The sequence below is a fragment of the Scatophagus argus genome, chromosome 4 (assembly GCF_020382885.2).
Source record: "Scatophagus argus isolate fScaArg1 chromosome 4, fScaArg1.pri, whole genome shotgun sequence".
NCBI lineage: Eukaryota > Metazoa > Chordata > Actinopteri > Scatophagidae > Scatophagus > Scatophagus argus.
This window is the reverse complement of record NC_058496.1, coordinates 1,078,541-1,096,969: the sequence shown is the minus strand read 5'-3', so window position 1 is coordinate 1,096,969 and position 18,429 is coordinate 1,078,541. Positions and strand designations below refer to the sequence as shown.

At 47.1% G+C, this 18,429-nt stretch overlaps 4 protein-coding genes across 5 annotated transcripts; 2 read left to right on the top strand and 2 right to left on the bottom strand.

Annotated features, from left to right (window-relative positions):
• The first annotated feature begins 3,137 nt into the window (after positions 1–3,137).
• Positions 3,138–8,339, top strand: hnf1a (HNF1 homeobox a). Of its 2 annotated transcripts, XM_046386625.1 has the most exons (10): positions 3,142–4,098; positions 5,010–5,209; positions 5,306–5,486; positions 6,392–6,594; positions 6,786–6,925; positions 7,018–7,159; positions 7,235–7,423; positions 7,501–7,616; positions 7,694–7,778; positions 7,938–8,339. In XM_046386625.1, exons 1-10 carry the CDS (start codon positions 3,812–3,814, stop codon positions 8,066–8,068), a joined length of 1,674 nt encoding a protein of 557 aa, XP_046242581.1. In that variant the 5' UTR covers positions 3,142–3,811; the 3' UTR covers positions 8,069–8,339. The 2 variants fall into 2 exon arrangements, with proteins under 2 accessions (XP_046242580.1, XP_046242581.1); XM_046386624.1 differs by having other exon boundaries at positions 3,138–4,098; positions 5,010–5,486.
• On the bottom strand, positions 8,257–10,111 carry c4h12orf43 (chromosome 4 C12orf43 homolog). Its single transcript, XM_046386631.1, has 6 exons — positions 9,880–10,111; positions 9,627–9,657; positions 9,228–9,326; positions 9,084–9,151; positions 8,910–8,997; positions 8,257–8,822 (listed from the first exon to the last, which is right to left on the bottom strand). Exons 1-6 carry the CDS (start codon positions 9,995–9,997, stop codon positions 8,453–8,455), a joined length of 774 nt encoding a protein of 257 aa, XP_046242587.1. The 5' UTR covers positions 9,998–10,111; the 3' UTR covers positions 8,257–8,452.
• Positions 10,112–10,398: 287 nt separating this feature from the next.
• unc119.1 (unc-119 homolog 1) lies at positions 10,399–15,642 on the bottom strand. The gene is made up of 5 exons (XM_046386632.1): positions 15,276–15,642; positions 13,708–13,821; positions 13,236–13,344; positions 12,945–13,117; positions 10,399–12,838 (listed from the first exon to the last, which is right to left on the bottom strand). The coding sequence occupies exons 1-5, from the start codon at positions 15,508–15,510 to the stop codon at positions 12,726–12,728; spliced, it is 744 nt and encodes a 247-aa protein (XP_046242588.1). The 5' UTR covers positions 15,511–15,642; the 3' UTR covers positions 10,399–12,725.
• Positions 15,643–15,888: 246 nt separating this feature from the next.
• On the top strand, positions 15,889–17,961 carry pop5 (POP5 homolog, ribonuclease P/MRP subunit). The gene is made up of 5 exons (XM_046386634.1): positions 15,889–16,034; positions 16,116–16,258; positions 16,865–17,014; positions 17,095–17,178; positions 17,397–17,961. Exons 1-5 carry the CDS (start codon positions 16,015–16,017, stop codon positions 17,528–17,530), a joined length of 531 nt encoding a protein of 176 aa, XP_046242590.1. The 5' UTR covers positions 15,889–16,014; the 3' UTR covers positions 17,531–17,961.
• The last annotated feature ends 468 nt before the right edge of the window (positions 17,962–18,429 follow it).

Sequence of the window (18,429 nt, the reverse complement as noted above, 5' to 3'; positions counted from 1 at the left end):
CTTCACGTTCTGACTGAATTTAAAGGAAACATCACAGAGTCAAAAAACATCATGAAAACCATCGCACTGTTTGCACTACATGTACATATATTTAGATCCTTTATTTTATTCTTGTAAATACTTTTTATTATTATTATAATTTGTTATCTTGTATTTTGTATGGTGCACAGGAGAGAGAAAAATCCGGAGTCAAACCCCTTGTAGAGTCACACGTACTTGAAGCTGATTCCGATTCTGAAAGCTAAGAAACATCAAGTGACAGTACACAGTTTCTGCCACTAGGGGTCTCTCAGTAAAAACAATAATACGTGAGCAGTGTGGGATCATGGGACTTGGCGTCACTAGTATTGCTGTTGAAAATCTATCTTACCTGACAGAACTGTTCACAGACGAGGTCATGTTTAAAGTTTTATTCACTTTAGTCACGCCTTCCTTCCTTCCTCATTCTGACTCTCCTCGAGGCGACAGTGACAGGAAATGGTAGCTTGAAAAATAAAACTACACATTACTCTGGGTTTGAACACTGTTGGAATAGCATTTGGGATCATGTAAGTACAAAACTCAACAAAATAAATAACACAGGTTGAGGCGTTTTTGGACATTTTAATGCTTAAATGCAAAATCCTACATCAGAAAAATGTAAGGCTTTTATTATGAAGGCGGAATCTCCTCACTTCCTGTCAAATTCTTGCTACTTTTTAGCAACACAACATTTGGGTAAAGCTTTAAAAAACAAAGTGGCAAGAACTCCTCTGCGTTGATCTTAGAAATACTTTCATGATTACACCGAAGTCTCTGACAGTTCAAGTTCAGTTCAGTTGTTGTAAAGATTTTAATGTGAAGAGCTGTCAGTTCAGCCTGGTTAAAGACGTGCGCTAACGGCTCTGTTGTAAAAGTGGTCCCTAAAGGTCAGCGAAGCCACAAAGTGAATCAGGACTGTTGGCCTGCAGTGGTTAAGAGCTCAGTTATCAGTCCTGCTTGAATAATGAAAAGTCAACATGGAGCTAATGTTTCTCCTTTAATCCACCCATCAGGCCCGACTCTGCTTCAACACTCCATACACCCCAAACACAACGTTTTAATAAACATAAGTTCAATCTAACATTTAATGCAAATCGTGTGGAGTCAGTGGGAGTAAGCTAAATAACTGAGTCTGATTAAATTCTATTAATGTAAACTCATACACAAACCTCATGTGTTTATTCAGACATTGAATACAAAATCAGAGGTGAACATAATGTGTTTATTCAGGTGTTATACATTAAAGTAACACACTTCAAACAAGAAATCACACTCGAGCTGCTTCATTTATCCACACAGACTCAACAGGGCATGAAAACTCTGCATTACATGTGACCCACACCGAACTTATAAAATTAGCTGACGGTTTTTTAGCTGAAATGAAAGTACTTGAACCGAACGCGTTAGGCGCGGTGGTGTAACAGGAGGTCTGTGTGCTCATTCATTGCTGGGGTTTAAGTATTTAATTAGCACCAAAGCCAGCTCCGGTTAATCTTCTCAACACTGACTCAACATGTGACCTGCTCACCAATGTTAAGGCCAATCAATGGCCTGAGCCGCTGCGAGACAATGACGGCTTTGACTTACGGCCGGCTGCAAAATGGACGCCGTCCCGCCCGAGCCTCAGACTTTCTGTTGTTTGAGTTTATGTCTATGAAACCCACGGATACTCAGAGCAGCAGCACCAGATTTATTTGTGATTGTCCTCTCTGAGACACTCTGTCCTCGCCGAGTGCCTGCACGCACTCTGCAGACGAGCAGACGAGGCTCTGGAAGTGGGACAGGGGCTATTTGGACAGGAATTAAGGGGTGTGTTAAATTTCTGCATGCATGATCAATGGGGTTGAATGGCAGGGACGGGGACTGAGAGCGAGGGAGCGGCGAGAACACAGCCAGCAATGGCCCACTAATGAGAGATGGACAGTGTGGACTGTATCTCATTACCAATCAGCGTAGCTTTGAGTTCTCCGCAGAGGGAAAATGCGAGCTCTAATGTGTGCTGCATGTGGTCCATTTTGATAAACCCAGCTTGTGTGGTGGAGCATTAGTCACAGCAGTATCTGAGCTGCTGGAAATCCACACACACTCTGCCCTCTGTCCGGTCCGCCGAGGACTTTTCTCTGAACAGCACAAAGGGACTTAATTACAGGTCAGTGGCATGTCTCAGGGAGATAGAGGGAGCTCTGTTACCCGTCCAAATACAGTATAATGCCATCTTCCCAAGGGTGGGGTGGGGTAACAGGAGCTCCGCACAAAAAGGTGCTGATAGGCCGAACCTGAGAACGGTATAAGGTGATCCGGGCAGAGAAAGTGAGCGTTTTACACTGAAAGACAGAGAAAAGATAAAGGACTGCATTAACGCTCAAAGGTTTTCCTCCCATTCAGTTTTGTCCTCGTTCTGCTTCCAACTTATCATTCCAGACGACTCTGACAAAAACCACAGGGGCGGGTCAGAGACATACAAATAAATCTCATTCAGTGCAGAAAAGCCGGAAAAAGTTCAGCTCCAAACTTGTGCTCAGCTGCTTTTTACCGAAAGAACAAAGTCTTTCAAAACAATCAACTGCACAAAATGTGCCTCATGTCTGCAGTCTGCGGCGCTAAACGTTAACGTGGAGGTGAGCGGTAACGAACCACCAACAGGTGAGCAGAAGGCTGCAAAGCAGGAGGACAAAACAACAACATCCAGACACATTAAAGGAACAGTTCACCCCAAAGTGAGAAGCTCATCAGAAGGTTGCGACGCTGTTTTGCTGTGAGGCTCCACAAACGTTTTGTGGACTGAGAAACTTGACCGGACTTCCTGTCAGCATCAGGGGCGTGGAGAGAATGGCTGAATTGAACTGTTCCTTTAATGAAAAGAAACGTCAGGAAACGATCAGACAAAATGCACAAAATCAAAAACATTTCAAAATAAAAAGAATAGACGTCTACATCACACAAGAGGAAATAAATACAGATAAAAGAGAAAGATCTTTCTGTACTTCCTGACACATCAGTCGCACGCAGAAACTCGTCCTAAAGCAGCACAGAGTTGTTTACTGCACTTTAAGAGTCCACAACAATTAAGTGCTGATCTGTACTTTTACTAAGACATGATATTTAGTTGTATTGGAGTATTTTTACATTGTGGTACTGGTAACCTGTGGACTTCTTCCACCATTGCATGTCACACACACACCGTATGCAAAGCAGAGGTGAAGCGACAGCGCTCTCTAGTGGCAACATATGACACACTGCACATGTTCCTGCTCACTTCATTTGATTTTGCCCTGTGCTTTTATTTTGACATTTTTCATGAGCCAACATCAAAGTTTGGAACATCCAGGAATGAAAGAAACGAGTGACGATGTCTTCTCTGTCTCTGCCTCACCGTGAAGTCAGAAACATCTCAGCACACAACCTCTCTGTGAGGCTCTGGGTCCTGGTCTGCCGCCCCCGCAACGTCCCCTCACGTTGATTTATTCTTTTTAAATTGCACTTTGGTCACAGTTGGGGACTGAGGGAGTGGGGACAAAGTTCACAGGGCGCATGTAAGGAGGAGGGGGTGAAGAGGAGGAGGGTTGAAAAAAGAAAAAAAAAGAAAATTGACCTTTGAAAGCAAAACAGCAGGTGGAGAGCGAAAGCCAGGCAGCTCGGGACACATCGGGAGGAAATTCAGCACAGGGAAAATGAAAGTTCTCTTGAGCTGAAGAAGGACTACAAACATAATGAGGCCCGTCTGAGCGTGGAAGTGCACATGTGAGCAGTGTTTGTTTGCGAGGCGGCAGCGAGGCAAGGCGTCAGAGTAATGGAGGAGAGGGCAGCCAAGGCGAGGCCGAGCCGCCTGACAGCCCTTCAGGAGCAGCTGATCTGGGCCCTGCTGGGATCCGGACTGTCTCGGGATGTCCTGGTCCAAGCCATCGGGGAACTGGAGCGAGACAGGGCGACTTCCGGTGCCGAGAAGGCAGAGAGGGGGGACGGAGAGAGCTCCGAGGAGGGAGAAATGGACTTTCCACCGGCCATATTCAGAGAGCTGGAGAAGCTTCCCCCGGAGGAGGCGGCCAAACTCAGGGCCCAGGTGGACCAGCTCCTGCAGTAAGTAGACCTTCTCTGGAAGCTCCGCAGCACCAGTACAACCACCTTAACCTGTCGCTGAGTGTTTGTCTGAGCCTGCCAGTGCCACCTGATCAGGTGAAATTAGAAAGCCCCGAACGGCTCACTCCTGTATTACAACGCTAATGAGCTGAGTAGTTTACGTCTTCTCTTTACCAATCCCTCCCTCCTTCTCCTGCCGCTCTGTCTGTCTCTCTCTGGCTTCTGGGGCGAATTTAAAGAGGGTTCCTCCTTTGCTAGTTACTAATTACCCACCCCATCATTATTCTCTGGCCATTTCTTAATAAATAAGCTGCATGCAGAGGTGAAGATTAGTGGAGTAGGGCTGGTCATGTGAGGCTGTGTTGACATAAGGCTCGACTGATATGTCTGTGTGCAGGTTTCAGGCCTCTTTTCTCCTGTTTGAAATACGCTGTGCGCGATTTGTCAGACTCATTTTTTACAGAAAATATTAACATGGTGGTTAAGCGGCTCTTTAAATGTTTTCTTACATTTTACTGCCTAAAATCACGTCTAAAAACTGTGAGTCTGGTAAAGTGAAGCATTTCTTAAGTTGTGTGTATTTTATCTGCTCCTGAAGTGACAGTTAGAAAGCGTTAAATTAGGCTTCATAAACCTTTTAGACGTTTTTCCCCTCCAGTGATCTGAAAGGGCTGGACTTTGGCCCTGTGTGCTTTCCTTATCTGCCTCGGTCAACAAGCCTCCCCGCACTTCCCTCTGAGTGGACACGCGTTGCGTCTCATGTCGAGACAAACTCCACCCGTTGAACAGTCTCACTGTTATAACATACTGTGGCAAAGAAAAGGGTTCCACTTCACCTTCAACAAATACAGTAAACAAGAACAAAAGAGAGCAGAGTAGCTGCACACAGACATGTTGTCTTTGTCCAACAGGGGGGACCCCTGGCATGTGGCAAAGATGGTGAAAAGCTACATGCAGCAGCACAACCTCCCTCAGAGAGAGGTGGTGGAGTCCACTGGACTCAACCAGTCCCACCTCTCGCAGCACCTCAACAAAGGCACGCCCATGAAGAACCAGAAGAGGGCCGCTCTGTACACCTGGTACGTCAAGAAGCAATGCGAGATCAGCCAGCGTGAGTACACAAGCGGCTGCGGAGCTGCAAAACCCTCATTTCCCGGCATCAGGTGTCAGAAAGACCACAATGAAAAGAGTAACCATCCCTTTACAGAATTCACCAACGCCAAACACGGCATGTCATCCGTGGAGGAGCAGGGGGAGGACACCAGGAAGGGCCGGAGGAACAGGTTCAAATGGGGCCCGGCGTCCCTGCAGATCCTGTTCCACGCCTACGAACGACAGAAGAACCCCAGCAAGGAGGAGAGAGAGGGGTTAGTGGACGAGTGTAACAGGTGAGACGCAGTGATGGTGACGTCAGCCTCGATTGGTGCATCACCTTCTTCCATCAGCAGCCCCTGTAGTGAAATAACAGGAACAGCTCCGTATTTAGAGAATCGTGAGAAAAGGTCTTTAACGTACATCACCTAAACTGCAATACAAAACGATTAGGTTTGGTCTGGTGGTCTGTCCGCCCCAGCGGTCCAGACTGAAGACAGACTGGACGTACCGCCATGAGATCCTCTGACTTTTCATTTGGCTCCATCATCAGGTCCAGAATTTCAAGACGTTCCCATCAGCCTCAGCTGTACTTTAAGGTTACTGCTAATTTGTGTTAGCCTGCTACCAAGCTTAACTGAGATGGTGAACCTGGACAACATTACCTGCTAAACCATGTTAGCATGTTAGTGTTAGCTTAGCATGACTGTGTCAGTCTCACGGGGCTGCTAGCTTGACTGTACTTTCACATTAACTCTAAATTATTTTAACGAACCATAAATCGTTAATTGACTCGAGACAACTGAGCCTTCAGACTGATAGATCTTACAGGATGGTGAGAAAATACAAAATTAACCTTCCGTGACTTTTCTTTTCCGTGGATGTCGAGGGAATAACCCGCCCTACTCTGACGTTCCGTCTCCATCCTGGGAAAGGAAAGGTGGCGTCCTGCAGGCTAGCTAGCTCACAGTACAGAGTAACTCTCCTTTCTCATAGCTGCAGCTGGACAGACTAATATTGTGAGGTTGCCAGGTTACCTCAATGTTTTTATACTGCATGTAACACCTGAGCCCCTGGGGGGCCTGTCTGGTGCACATGCCAGCACCTTCAGTATGATGTGTACGTGATTGGTCAAACTCAAAACGGTTTGGAGAACCAAAATCCTTTGGTTAAGTGTAACAGTGTGCTCCTCCTCCCTCAGAGCCGAGTGTCTCCAGAGGGGCGTGTCTCCTTCCCAGCTCGCTGGCCTGGGTTCCAACCTGGTTACTGAGGTCCGGGTGTACAACTGGTTCGCCAACCGCCGCAAAGAGGAGGCCTTCCGCCACAAGCTGGCACTGGACACACCTTTTACCAACCAATCTGCCTCCTCTTCCCACCCCACCCTTCCACCGAGTCCTGAGCCTGGTAATGTTCTGTCTTGTGCTCGGTCAAGACTCACCTGTGCAGGTCCTTTCTGGTCTTTTTAACCCTTTGCTGTAATAACAACAGCTCTAACAGACATGACTGAACAGGTTCTGGATTTCTCAGGAAGTTCTTGCTGCCATTGTTTGCTGTAGGTGTAAAGTATGAACTCTGCCAGTGTTGTTCCTTTCCAGGTATGAAATACAGCCATCAGATTCTGTGTGACACCATGAGCTCACCCAGAGGGGGAGGGGAGAGAGTGGGGCGCCTTGTGGTCAGTCCGGTCCCGCTGGAGCCCAGCCACACACTCCTCGAGACACAAAACACCAAACAGGTGAGGGGCTCCGTCAGGGTCCGTCCCACTTCATATCGTAGACCGACTGCATGCACTGCGGTCCTCATGACCAAGTCGTCCTCTGGTCTCAGGCGTCCAGCGGTGGCCCACTGCCCCCAGTAAGCACTCTGACCTCACTGCACGGCCTGTCTGCCTCCCCGGCCTCCTCGCAGAGCCTCATCATGGCCTCGCTGCCCAGCGTCATGAGCCTGGGCGAGTCCTCGCTTCTCATTGGTAACAGCAGCTGTCACAGTTTCCTTTCTACGTTAAGGACAAACAGAAACATTCAGAGATCAATGTGGTTCACAGGTTTGGCCTCGACGCAGACTCAGACCGTGCCTGTCATCAACAACATGGGGGGCGGGTTCACTACTCTCCAGCCAATCTCCTTCCAGCAGCAGCTTCACGCCTCCCCCCAGCAGCCAATATCCCAGCAGCTCCAGGGTCACATGGGCGCCAGTCCCTTCATGGCAACCATGGCACAGCTGCCGTGTCACAGTAAGGCTTCTGCAAGACCAGGACGCAGGACGAGTTTTCTGCAGAGTGAAGATTAACTCGCCCGTTTGTCATTACAGTGTACAACAAGTCGGACTCGCCGCAGTACCACTCGTCCAGTCTGCTGTCTCAGGCCATGGTCATCACCGACAGCAGCAGCCTGGGGACGCTGACCAGCCTCGCCACGGTCAGACAGGTAACTGGCTCTGACGGATGGTTGGTTCGTCCAGGCACGAATGGCAGAAACTCTCCTTGATTTTTTGTTTTGTTCAGATCCTAACAGCAGATTCAGAGGAACCAACAGACTCACCTTTACAAGAAGACTCTCTACACCTGCAGCCAGACACACCTGTGCCAGGTACACAGCTGTGAATACACCTTTACACCGTAACCTGCATCCAGATGACATCGTGTCTGTTTCTGCACATTTCAAAACGGTGACACACTCTCACTGCCATCTGTGGCGTCTGTGCTGCGTGCAGCCGCGACTGACAGCATCTCCGTTTCCTGTCCGCAGCTTCTTCGGAGAGCCTGGAGCTGTATTCTGCTCCTCAGACGACAGACAGCCACCAGTCTCACCTCCTCCCGCCGTCGCCGACAGACATCAGCTCCTTCATTCCCTCACAGATGGTGTCTACTGCGCAGTGAAAGCGCTCGCGTCTCCTCGCCGTCAGCTGGACTTGGGACTCGGACGCCGATTTGGACCGACAGCTACCTCTGGTGTAAACGTCTAGACCCGAACCCGGAGTCACGACTCGACCCTCCGAAGCTCCGAACCATCGTAGTACGAACAAGAATCGACATTAGAGAAGATTCACTTTTGATACGACAATCACTGAAAATCAACACCGAAATGTATTTTTATTAAAATGTTTAGTGATGCTCAGAAATTGTACATAAAGATGAAACTTGTAAACAACACGTTGCCTGCATGTTGTGTGTCACAGCCTCATACGCTCCCTCAATGAGCAGCTTTCACGTGTCCGAGCAGACAGACAAGCATCCCATAATGAAAGATCAGTCAGAAAAGATTCAGTTCAAAGCTTCTTCCTCCGTGTTTCCTTCTCGCTTCTTCTTCTTCTTCTTCTTCTTCTGCTTCACTTTGACCTCCTGCACGTTTTCCCGCTCTGAGCTGCCGAGCTCACCGTCGCTTTGGACGTGAAGAGAAGCTGCAGAGTCGCTCTCTTCTCGACTCGGTTTCTTCTTTTTCATCTTCTTGACAACGTGAGCCTCCTCTCCCTCTGCCAGTTCCTCCTCCACCTCCTTCTTCTTCTTCTTCTTCTTCTTGGGTTTGTCTGAACGCGGAGGCTCTGCTGAGGGAGTGGAGGACGCTGAGGGTAGGAGGTCTCTGACGGACACGGCTGCCTCCTTCAGTCTCGTTTCCATCTCGCTGTCGCTGTCGCTGTGCCCAGCAGAGAAATGCAAAATATTATTAACATACAGACCACGCAAAGTTAAGCTCTGAAAAACCGAATCAAAGCAGAAGAACCTCGAGCTGGGAGCAGGCCGACGCCTCACAGGAGCCGGAGGATCCTCGGCCGGCCGTCCCGGGACTGACGTAGAAAACAGAAGGAATCCTGAAAAATGAAAAGAAAAGTCACAGTCGAGAAGTTTCACCTTTAATCAACAGCATCGAACAGCATCAGAATGAAGAGAAAGGTACCTTCATCTTCATCACGTTTCACCGCCTCCACGCAGGACGAAGATTCAGTCTGTACCTCTGCAATGCAACTGACCATCACAGACACAAGTCAGGTGTTACGCTCACAGAAACCCGAGAGCGTTTCTGCAGAGTCCGACGACTTACCTGTCGAGAAGGTGTCCCAGCTTCTTAGCGACGTGCGCCCGGAAGCCCTGAGAGACCTGGAGCTCGTTCCCGTCGTGTTCGTGGTCAGCGACGACAGCACTGCGGCACAGCGAGACCAGACTGCCTTCATCTCATGTTCACACATCAGCAGCGACTCGTGCAGAGTCACTAAAGCTATCAGGTGAATGCAGTGCAGTGAAAAGTGCTGAGGGGTTTCTAAACAAAAGCTCAGGTTTATACGATCTTTGTGGTTTTCGATCCAACAGTCCGGCAGTACCTGAAGCCTTCACGTGACTGAAACGGCACAGAATCCTGAAGCTCCGAAGTACATCACGAGTACAAAGACGAAAACAAAAGACTCAGTACCTCAAACGTGTACCGAAGTGCAGTACTTCTTACCGCTTTGACTGCTGCGCCCTGACGTCTCCACCTACAACACAGACGGCAGCAGACACCGACAGGTTAACGCGATGAAGCACAGCAGGTTCAGCGAAAAGCCGCACGATGTGCGGGATTAAAGCGAGTTAACGAGCTCCGGAGTCTGAACTGCGAGCGTCTCGTTAACGTTACGAAGTCCGTTACCGGACCTCTGACCAGGCTAACGTCTCGTGTCTACTGCGCAGACGCGTTCACTTCGCCTCTCCGTACTGACCTTCCGTCCTGTCGCTCCGTGCGTCCCACACGGCCTCCTGACACCTCCTGAGCTCCTCATCATCGCTGCTGCTCGAGTCCTCACAGACGCCGACCATCTTTTTAACGGGGGCCGCCATGATGAGGCACGTGCTGCCCGTGTTGACTGTTTTCAGCTGAGGATTCTGGGTAATGTAGTCTGCTCGAGGGTCAAAACAGGCTCTGAGCTCAGGTGTGAGGTTTTATTCTTCATCGCTGCCCTGCCTTCGGTGTTGCAGAGGAAGTGAAATGAACTTACAAAATAAAAGCCGAGCAAAATTTATAGAAACCAAACATGGATGTCGGGGATTTAGATTTCCTGTTTCACATTTCCAGCGAAATCAGAATTAACTGACAGTTTAAAAACCAAACATGTTGTCATGTTCATGTCATATCAGTGACTCACTGCTACATCAGCTGACATGTTTAACATTCAATTAAACATATAAAAAGATTTAGGATAGAACCCCCCTCCCAGAAATCCCTGATATTATACTAATGATGAGTTTTCAGTCAGTCAGGTTTTTATTTACAACAAATCTGATACAACATACATGTTTGTAAAGTCAGCCAATACAACAAGAGGAGTCTGAACGGGCTACAGAGTGGATTCATTCATTTCCCGGGTCGTCTCTTTGTGCAGATGGAGAACACGTCCCCGCCTTGTATTCAGATCAGTGATTCCCAACCAGGACTACGTGGAAAGACTGAAGAGAAGCTCAGCCGATTGGTGTAAACCCACAAGGAAAACCTGCAGTGAACCTGAAACAGGAAAATATAACTTCTAACAGATGTGCTTAAATGGTTAAACAGCTAAAGATGACTGATAAAGGGCTGAAACCGCCACAAGAAAGTAATCAATAAATAGTTGAAACAGCTGGCTTTTAGTGTGAACGCCTGAAACGTCCACTTCCTGCCACGTAAACTTGACCAAACTGAACTGAATTGTATGAAAATATTATTAACACCCAGCTTCAAATCAGCTCTGAACACATTTGGACATGACGGCTGGTTTCAGGGGCCGAACAGAAGGTGGGGAACCACTGATTTAGATACTGTGTGGTCAAACGCTGTCCAGGCCTGAGACACGCCCACAGGGTCAAAGGCTACAGCTGTCCAGGTGAGGGCCTGGCATGACACCAGCTTACCCACAGGCTACATCATGAGCTGATCCTTCAAGCTGTGCTTGACTTGCAGCTGGATGAAAAACAAAACAATGAAAACTTGGATTTAAGGCACATGAAGTCCATGTAACAAAGCGAACTGAAGCCCAGATCATCTGAGTACTGAAGACAACGTCCAGACTGTTCCTGTGGCCCTGCATTATTTAACTCCACATTACATCATGGTGTTAAGGACAAGCTGATCTTTTCCAGGTTTTGGGTTCCCCTCCTGGCTTTCAGGGCGCAGCTGATTTCCATTCTTTTGTTTACGACATGAAAACCAAAGAAACAAAGGCAGCTGATCGCAGTGGACAATCTGACTTTGCAAACAGGAGACATTTTTAAACTCTTCACTGCTTTGTTTGGTGAATTAGACATCCCACCTTTTCTTTTGCCCTGAACAGCACCACGGCCTCCTGAAGGAACACACAACCAATCAAATGTAGGATTTAAGGCAGACTGCACACTGATTAAACAGGTGCACCGAACAGACTGGAAACTTGTGTTTAATGAAAGTCCAACATATTTAAATCTCTAATATTTGCACAAGCTGAAAAAATCTGGTTTGGTGTTAATAAACACCAACTTTGAGCCGCCTGATTGTGGGGAAAGACAACAGATTCTAAAGTCTCGTTCTCAGGTGTCAGTCACAGCACTTTGGCCTGCCTTTAAACACATATAATATGTGTCCTGTTTCTTTAGTTATCCCACATCGCTGGCCAGACCGGACTCCTACAGAGGAGGACTAGGATTCAGATTCAGATTCAGACTCAGACTCAGATTCAGATTCAGAGTACTGCTGTGCCAAGTGAAGAGGAGGAAGCAGGATTTACTAACAGTGATCAGACACACTGCAGCGGATAAAGCAGGAAGAACAAACCGTTTCAGACATGGACGCCGCATAAAGGAAGTCAGATTCTGCTGCCATCTTTTTGTGTATTTGAGAGGTTACAAAGTTGGAGAGAACAAACAGTCGACTCCCAGTCGCTGATGCTGTAAACCTCTTTGTCATGAATGTGTAACAGAAATGAGCTGAGGATGAACGTCATGAAGAGCTCACGCTGTCCTTGAATTAAAAGACCAAAGTGGTCAACATAACGCAGACATCAGGCTTAAACACCTGACAGGCGCAGCCTCAGCGACTCCAACCTGACAGCACAGCATGAAGGAAGAATGAAACTCAATGTCAACTAGTGCTACATGATCATCTACAACAAACAATACTGTGAAGCCTCTAGTTAGTGCTCGCCTTTCCATACAGGAAACACAATTGTCAACTGCAAAAGGTAGTTCAAACAAACATGAGCTGGTAACATCTTTAGAGTTAAATGAAGGGTTAACGAACACACGAACTAAGTGTCCCTTTCCAGCAGAGACGGCAAAAGGCTTAAGGCATACGGGTTCGAGCAGGAACGTGATACTGAAAGTCAGGACAAGAAGGTTTCAGTCGGGTTTAACAGAACATTCCTCAGAGTCCCAGAAACTGAGCTGGATGAGGTACTGACGGATGGATCCAGGAGTTCACAGCTGTGGTCCACTGAATCTGAGGAATGTTGTAATGTCTGGAGGAACGTCCACAAAGGAAACAGCACTTCTGTCCCACCAAAAGGGAGCTTTCTGATTGGCTGTAATCCAGGAAGTGCTGACACATTCTTCCCTTCAGACATCACAGACCTCCGTTAAAGGCGTAGTCTGCCTTGTTGTGCATGACGAGTTTGTTGTCCACAAAGTAGAAACTGTCTGATCTGGTCTCATAAGGCTGCGCCACCATTTGGCGAACTGGACGGGTAGAACATGAAAGAAAGAAGAGACGAGGATTATAATGTGAAAATCAGCATCCAACAGTGTCAACATGAGCGGCTGACCAAACTGAACCAGAGCTCACTGAGGTCGTCTGGAAGCTGTGGAAACTCGTAAATGTGTTCACACGTGTTGCGGCTGTCTGGAATGCAAAACCCAAAGTCAAAGTCAAAGTTCTTGAGCAGACGTCCCTGGAAGTAATGTCTCTCGATCATACGGAAGCTGTTAATGGGCCGGTCGCCCACCGTGAACTCCACACTGAGGTTCAGAGACAAGACAGACCACAAGTCAGTTCCAACACAACGATTCACACAACAAGTTGACCGAACAGTCAGATTACTGAGCGCTCAGGTGATGTTTTTGTCCATTTACTCACGTTGCACCGACAGTACACAGTTTCAGGAAGGCTGGTGTGAACTGATATCTCACAAAACGTCCTGCACTGCTGTCCACATCTCCACCCTCCTCTTCGCCCTCCACAGGACCTAACACAGAAAACATGCAGCCGATCGGCATCCAGGATTCACACGACAGGCACAAATCACACAAGCACTCAAAGGCTGCACTAATGCACCTGCATAAGAATCACACGACTTATCTGTCACATGATGCTGTTCGAGATGATGCTACTCTTCATCACTTTCAGCATATGAACACATGTGAACTAAATCCTTTTGTGTGCTCACACCCTGCGGTCTGATAATGTTGCCATGGATGTGCATCATGTGTCTTGTCTAACAGACGAAACTGTTGAAAAGCTGAATGAAACGGAACCTCCTGAGAGAAACTAATTCTTTCTGCATTTCCTCTCACATTTCAGGAGTACTGACCCTGGTGCAGTGACTTACCGCTGCTGGGAGGTTTGGCGATCTCAAACAGCACCGTTCCCGTCTCCAGATCTCTGATTTTGAAACGTGTAAAGTCAATGTTGTAAACGTTGTCCTCGGGTTTGCAAAGATAGTCTGGAATGTGACATGACAGTGAGAGTGAGTCTTAAGACAAACGAACATGTGGCAGGTGAGACGGTCACACGGCAAGCAGCCTTTAGCAAACTACTTCACACAAAGGTACTCTGACGTTTAGATTTGGCAGTACTTATGTGATGAATTTTATGGCAGGTGACAGAATACTTTGCCAGAAGTGAGACAACACTCGACGAGTAACTACGGTTTCAGTTTGTGTTTTCTGGCTCCTGCAGCGGTGGTGAGTAATGTTGCAGCACAGGGTCTCGGCTTTGAGGGGAAGGGAAGTAGTGCCATTGTTGTCTGGTCCGGGAAAAAGCTAAACACAATGGGAGGCATTAAGCACTGGCTGCGACTGGGGTAGACTGGGTGTCCGATGACAGGCCCCGGGGTCTGACTCAGAGGGATCCAACGAGTGGGGTGGAAGGTGATGGCCATTCCAGGGGACCGAAGGGCAAACGTATGATGTGAAAGGGGTTGCCCATAGTAACAAATCCACACAGAGGCGTCACCTGACTATGAAGGCCTCCTCAGTTCTACGAAGAGTTTTAGCAGCTTTTAGCTTATTCTTTCCCAGCTCTGCTCCTGTTGGCCTCACTTTTAGCAACTCATAACTCTGTTAAGCCCACTGGACACTGCCTACCTGCCGTGGTATCGAGTTCCCACCTGTGCACCCGTCTGACCCGATCAGGACTCGTGTTATGAAAGCTGCAGCTCAGTGAATTCTCTCAAAATGAGCCGCTCTTTTCACACATGGGCTCAATGAGACTTTGCACAGAATGTGTTGCTAAGAGGGTAAAGTCTGTTTCATGTTGGACTATGAAAGATCAAAGAAGAGCCCACAGTGACATCTACAACTCACTTCTTTTGTCCAAAAAACAGTTCAAAACCCAAAGACTCTTCATTTTCAAACAGCAGTGACAAAGGAAAGCAGCAAATCCTCACCTTTAAGAAGCTAGAAGTGGCAAAAGTTTGACAATTTTGCTTTAATTAGAGACTGAAATGGGTAATTGATGATCAGAGTAGTTGCCAACTAGTTTTCTTGTGATCAACTAATCCTAGCAACTCCCTCAGACAATGTGAACAGGACTTCTGTTGTATTTGTGTTTCCCCAAAGTGGTACAAAAACCCATTAATGCAGTTTATAAAGCCGGGGGGGGGCTGAACAATAATCCGCCTGGGTGGCCCAAATGCCTTGCGACGCCCCTGGGAACATCCTCCTTAACGCCGAAGAATTAGGATGAACAAGTCCAAACAAAGAGAGGCAAATGGCGTTAAAGTTACCTGAGGGACGAGTAAATAAACGGTTACTCGCTGTTTTTATTATATTCAGCAACTTATTGGTCAGCCGATATGAAAACTCGCCACTTAGCCACAATTAGCATTGGCTAAATGGTGCCCGTTGAGTGTTGATAATTAACCGAGTTTAGTTCACTTCATTTCACATAACTTACCCTCCGTGACAGCCCGGAGACCCAGGACGTGGTCCGGGGAAATATCCGTGCCCAGAGCCCGGAGCTCATCCTCTGTGACCACAGGCCACTTATCCGTTTGACTGCGCCTCGACTTCAGCTTCTTCAGCATTCCTCCACCCGTCTTTCGATCCCTGTGGTTCGCCTCCGAGCCGGTGTCCGCGTCCGGCTGACCTTTGCTGACTGCCGGCGCCGTTTTGTTCCGTGAGCCGTTCATACCGGACACCGTGGCGACAATGAAGAGAGTTGTTGTGCTTCTTAATTTTGGAGCGACTTAACAAACTGCGGCTGAAGTTTCAAGATGGCGTGAAACGTGTATGGGAGACGGAAAAGTTCGCTTTTGATTGGCTGAGAACGATGGGGATTGTCATAGTGACCGAAAGGGTACGAATGGTTTACAGCCCGGCACCTCCCGCTTCTTCTTCAACTGTCTGTTTTACCGTTTTGAATCAGATCCATTTGTCCCATCAACACCCTCTCGGCCTACGTCGCCTCCATTTTGTGGAAATATATTACGATTCAATTTATGATCTCCGCAGAAAACAGTGTTGCAGTGTTGATGGTGGACACACCGCTACTAATCCGTGCTGCTCAGTGTCTCGTGTCAAGCGCATCCAGCATCGGTATTGATGTCCGTCCGACAGGTGGCGCTAGTGGCGACTCTCCGGGCAGCAGATCGTTTTGTTGACGGAAGTTCCCACGGAAGAAGAGACGAGCCGCGATGGTGCGGGTGAAGTCGAGGTAAGGTGTGCTCTTCACGCGCCTTTTGCCCACATTTTGCGTGTTCGCGGTGGGCTTCTGACGGACTCTGTTCTGCTTCAGGTACTTACTGTGCGAAGTGAACGTGTCGGAGCGGAGCAGCCTGCTGCTGCTGGATGACCGAGCCGTCGCAGCGGCGGTGAAGGCGGCGGTGGCCCGCACACACGGGGACTATGGAGCAGCCCTGTGCAGCATCAGGTTCTCAGGTGAGCAGCAGCTGGTGGACCGAGTGCTTTGACCCTTTAACCTGAAGAAAGTACCAGTACAGCAGTGTAGAAACACACAATGTCAAGTAGAATACCCGTTAAGTACACGTTTAAAGTACAGATGTGTAATCAGAGTCAAAACTAAAAGTCTCGCAGCGAAATGGCGTCAGTCTGTGATTTGAGAGTTTATTCTTTTGTTTGTTTGTTTACTATTTTACTTTATGACTCTTTTTTTCTTGAAGTGCTGTCTTGTACTTCTGTGTGCTCAGATCATGAAAAATAATTACTTTTTTTAAAGTACACACATTAAAAAACATTTTTGTCTCACAGAAATAAAGCAGCAGTATCTGTTATAGTTTACTCAGTTATTAATTGCTTTTCACCAGAAACATTTGTAAGAGAGTAAGCGTGTAGTAAGAAAATGGAGTGAAAAAACAACATTTTCCTGTGAGGTTTGTCGAAGTATAAGTATAAGTATAAGTATAAGCACAGCGTTAAGGCGAATGTATTTCACAGCCTGTGAAACACATGCCTGGAACATACGGAACAAATCCAGACATCCAGGTTAGAATGGACTCTGAGTTCTCTCTGTTTCGCCGTCCTCAGTGAAATATGTGAATGCTCACACTGGCATCGTGTTCCTGCGCTTCCCCAAGAGCTGCTACAGACTGCTGTGGTCTGCGCTGCCGTTCATCACCAGCGTGGAAACTCACGGGCACAAAATCCCCTGTTTCCTCAACTGTTTGCATGTGGGCGGTAAGAAGACTGGTTCATAACATCGCTTTAAATATCAGTTGCAGATCGATAATTCAATTTATTTGTGTTTTTTTTTTCAGGAACAATTAGAACATGTCAGAAGTTCCTGATCCGATACAACAGACTGCAGCTCCATCGAATGCTCCCTCAGTGTAAAAACAAAGGTGATCGATCGATTACTCAAACTGACTGTCAGGTCCATGCGTTTGTTTGTTTTTCAAGCTTCAGATAAAAGTTTAAAAGTTTGAAGGTGAATCTTACATGACGTGTTGAAGCTTTTATTGCAGTCGTCAGTTTACGGCAGACTTGCAGCAGTGAACACAAGACACACGAAGGACAATAACTCATGTGATTGGTCACTTTTCTCTTTGTTCATTTGCAGAAGAAGAAGAACAGATTCGCAGTGCAATCCTGAAGTGCAGACTGCCAGGAAGAAAGAAGGAGGCTTTTGAAGACGAGTCGGCGAGTGATGAAGAAGAGTCACGTGCAGTAAAAGGTGGCAGCGATGATGCCTGATTGTTCTTGTTAAGGGACTGAGGGACAAGAAGGTGATGAAGAAGAAAAACGCACAAAACCCTGTGGAAACGTGGTTTAGTGCAGCCGCTCGGAGCGTTTTGCACTGAACAAAACCCACAGGATGTTCATCACACTTTGTCACGTTAATCATTAATATCTTGGCCGCATGTTTGATCCTCAGAGCAGCTAATGAGTTAATAGTGTGAAGTGTTTCCAAAAATAAAACACGCACACACCAAAACCAGACTGTGGTTTAAAGTCTGAAGAAACAGTTTTTGTTTAAACTAATTAATTTTATATTTATACCATGTTTATGCTCATTTCTAGTTTGTTTACAAATAAAAGCAGTATTTTTTAAGATAACGTATTTGTCATGGTGTTCTGCACTCACGTGTATGTAAACATGAATAAAATCAGTGGCACACAGTGAACACACACGCTTTCTGTCAGCTGATGTTGTATAACCTTTAACGATGTTGATTCAGTATAATGTCATGCTCTCTTCAGGACACCAGTCAAATTATTGGCTGGTTGATATTTTTAATAAACCCATTTTGATACTAAATGCACAATATGCTGTTTCCACCATGTGGGGTCTTACATTAAAAACAGCAGACATCAGTTGTGTGTGTGGCGTTGGTGGAGTTGTTGTCAGCTGCCCCAGTCAACCACAGAACATCTGATGTGACCCAAGAAGAAATGTCCACAGAGGACTTTGATGTTTGAAAGCTTTATTCACATCACATTTTGTCACCGGGTTTGGCACTTAGAGGCTGGAAATGAGGTCCCTGTGATTAAATGGCAGATTTGTTAGAATTTGAACATTTCTGGAGACATTTGGGATAATAAACGTACATAACTCAAGAAAATATACAACAAAGATTAAGTCATTTTTAGAC

Coding starts and splice junctions, on each gene's coding strand:
- pop5 (XM_046386634.1), top strand. CDS start 16,015: ATGGTGCGGGTGAAGTCGAG. Junction 16,259..16,864: donor GTGCAGCATCAGGTTCTCAG/GTGAGCAGCAGC, acceptor CGCCGTCCTCAG/TGAAATATGTGAATGCTCAC. Junction 17,179..17,396: donor CCCTCAGTGTAAAAACAAAG/GTGATCGATCGA, acceptor GTTCATTTGCAG/AAGAAGAAGAACAGATTCGC.
- hnf1a (XM_046386624.1), top strand. CDS start 3,812: ATGGAGGAGAGGGCAGCCAAGGCGAGGCCGAGCCGCCTGACAGCCCTT. Junction 5,487..6,391: donor TTAGTGGACGAGTGTAACAG/GTGAGACGCAGT, acceptor CTCCTCCCTCAG/AGCCGAGTGTCTCCAGAGGG. Junction 6,926..7,017: donor AGACACAAAACACCAAACAG/GTGAGGGGCTCC, acceptor CTCTGGTCTCAG/GCGTCCAGCGGTGGCCCACT.
- unc119.1 (XM_046386632.1), bottom strand. CDS start 15,510: ATGAACGGCTCACGGAACAAAACGGCGCCGGCAGTCAGCAAAGGTCAG. Junction 13,822..15,275: donor TCTCCGGGCTGTCACGGAGG/GTAAGTTATGTG, acceptor GTCACATTCCAG/ACTATCTTTGCAAACCCGAG. Junction 13,345..13,707: donor CGCCAAACCTCCCAGCAGCG/GTAAGTCACTGC, acceptor TTTCTGTGTTAG/GTCCTGTGGAGGGCGAAGAG.
- c4h12orf43 (XM_046386631.1), bottom strand. CDS start 9,997: ATGGCGGCCCCCGTTAAAAAGATGGTCGGCGTCTGTGAGGACTCGAGC. Junction 9,658..9,879: donor ACGGAGCGACAGGACGGAAG/GTCAGTACGGAG, acceptor TCTGTGTTGTAG/GTGGAGACGTCAGGGCGCAG. Junction 9,327..9,626: donor AGGGCGCAGCAGTCAAAGCG/GTAAGAAGTACT, acceptor GCTGTGCCGCAG/TGCTGTCGTCGCTGACCACG.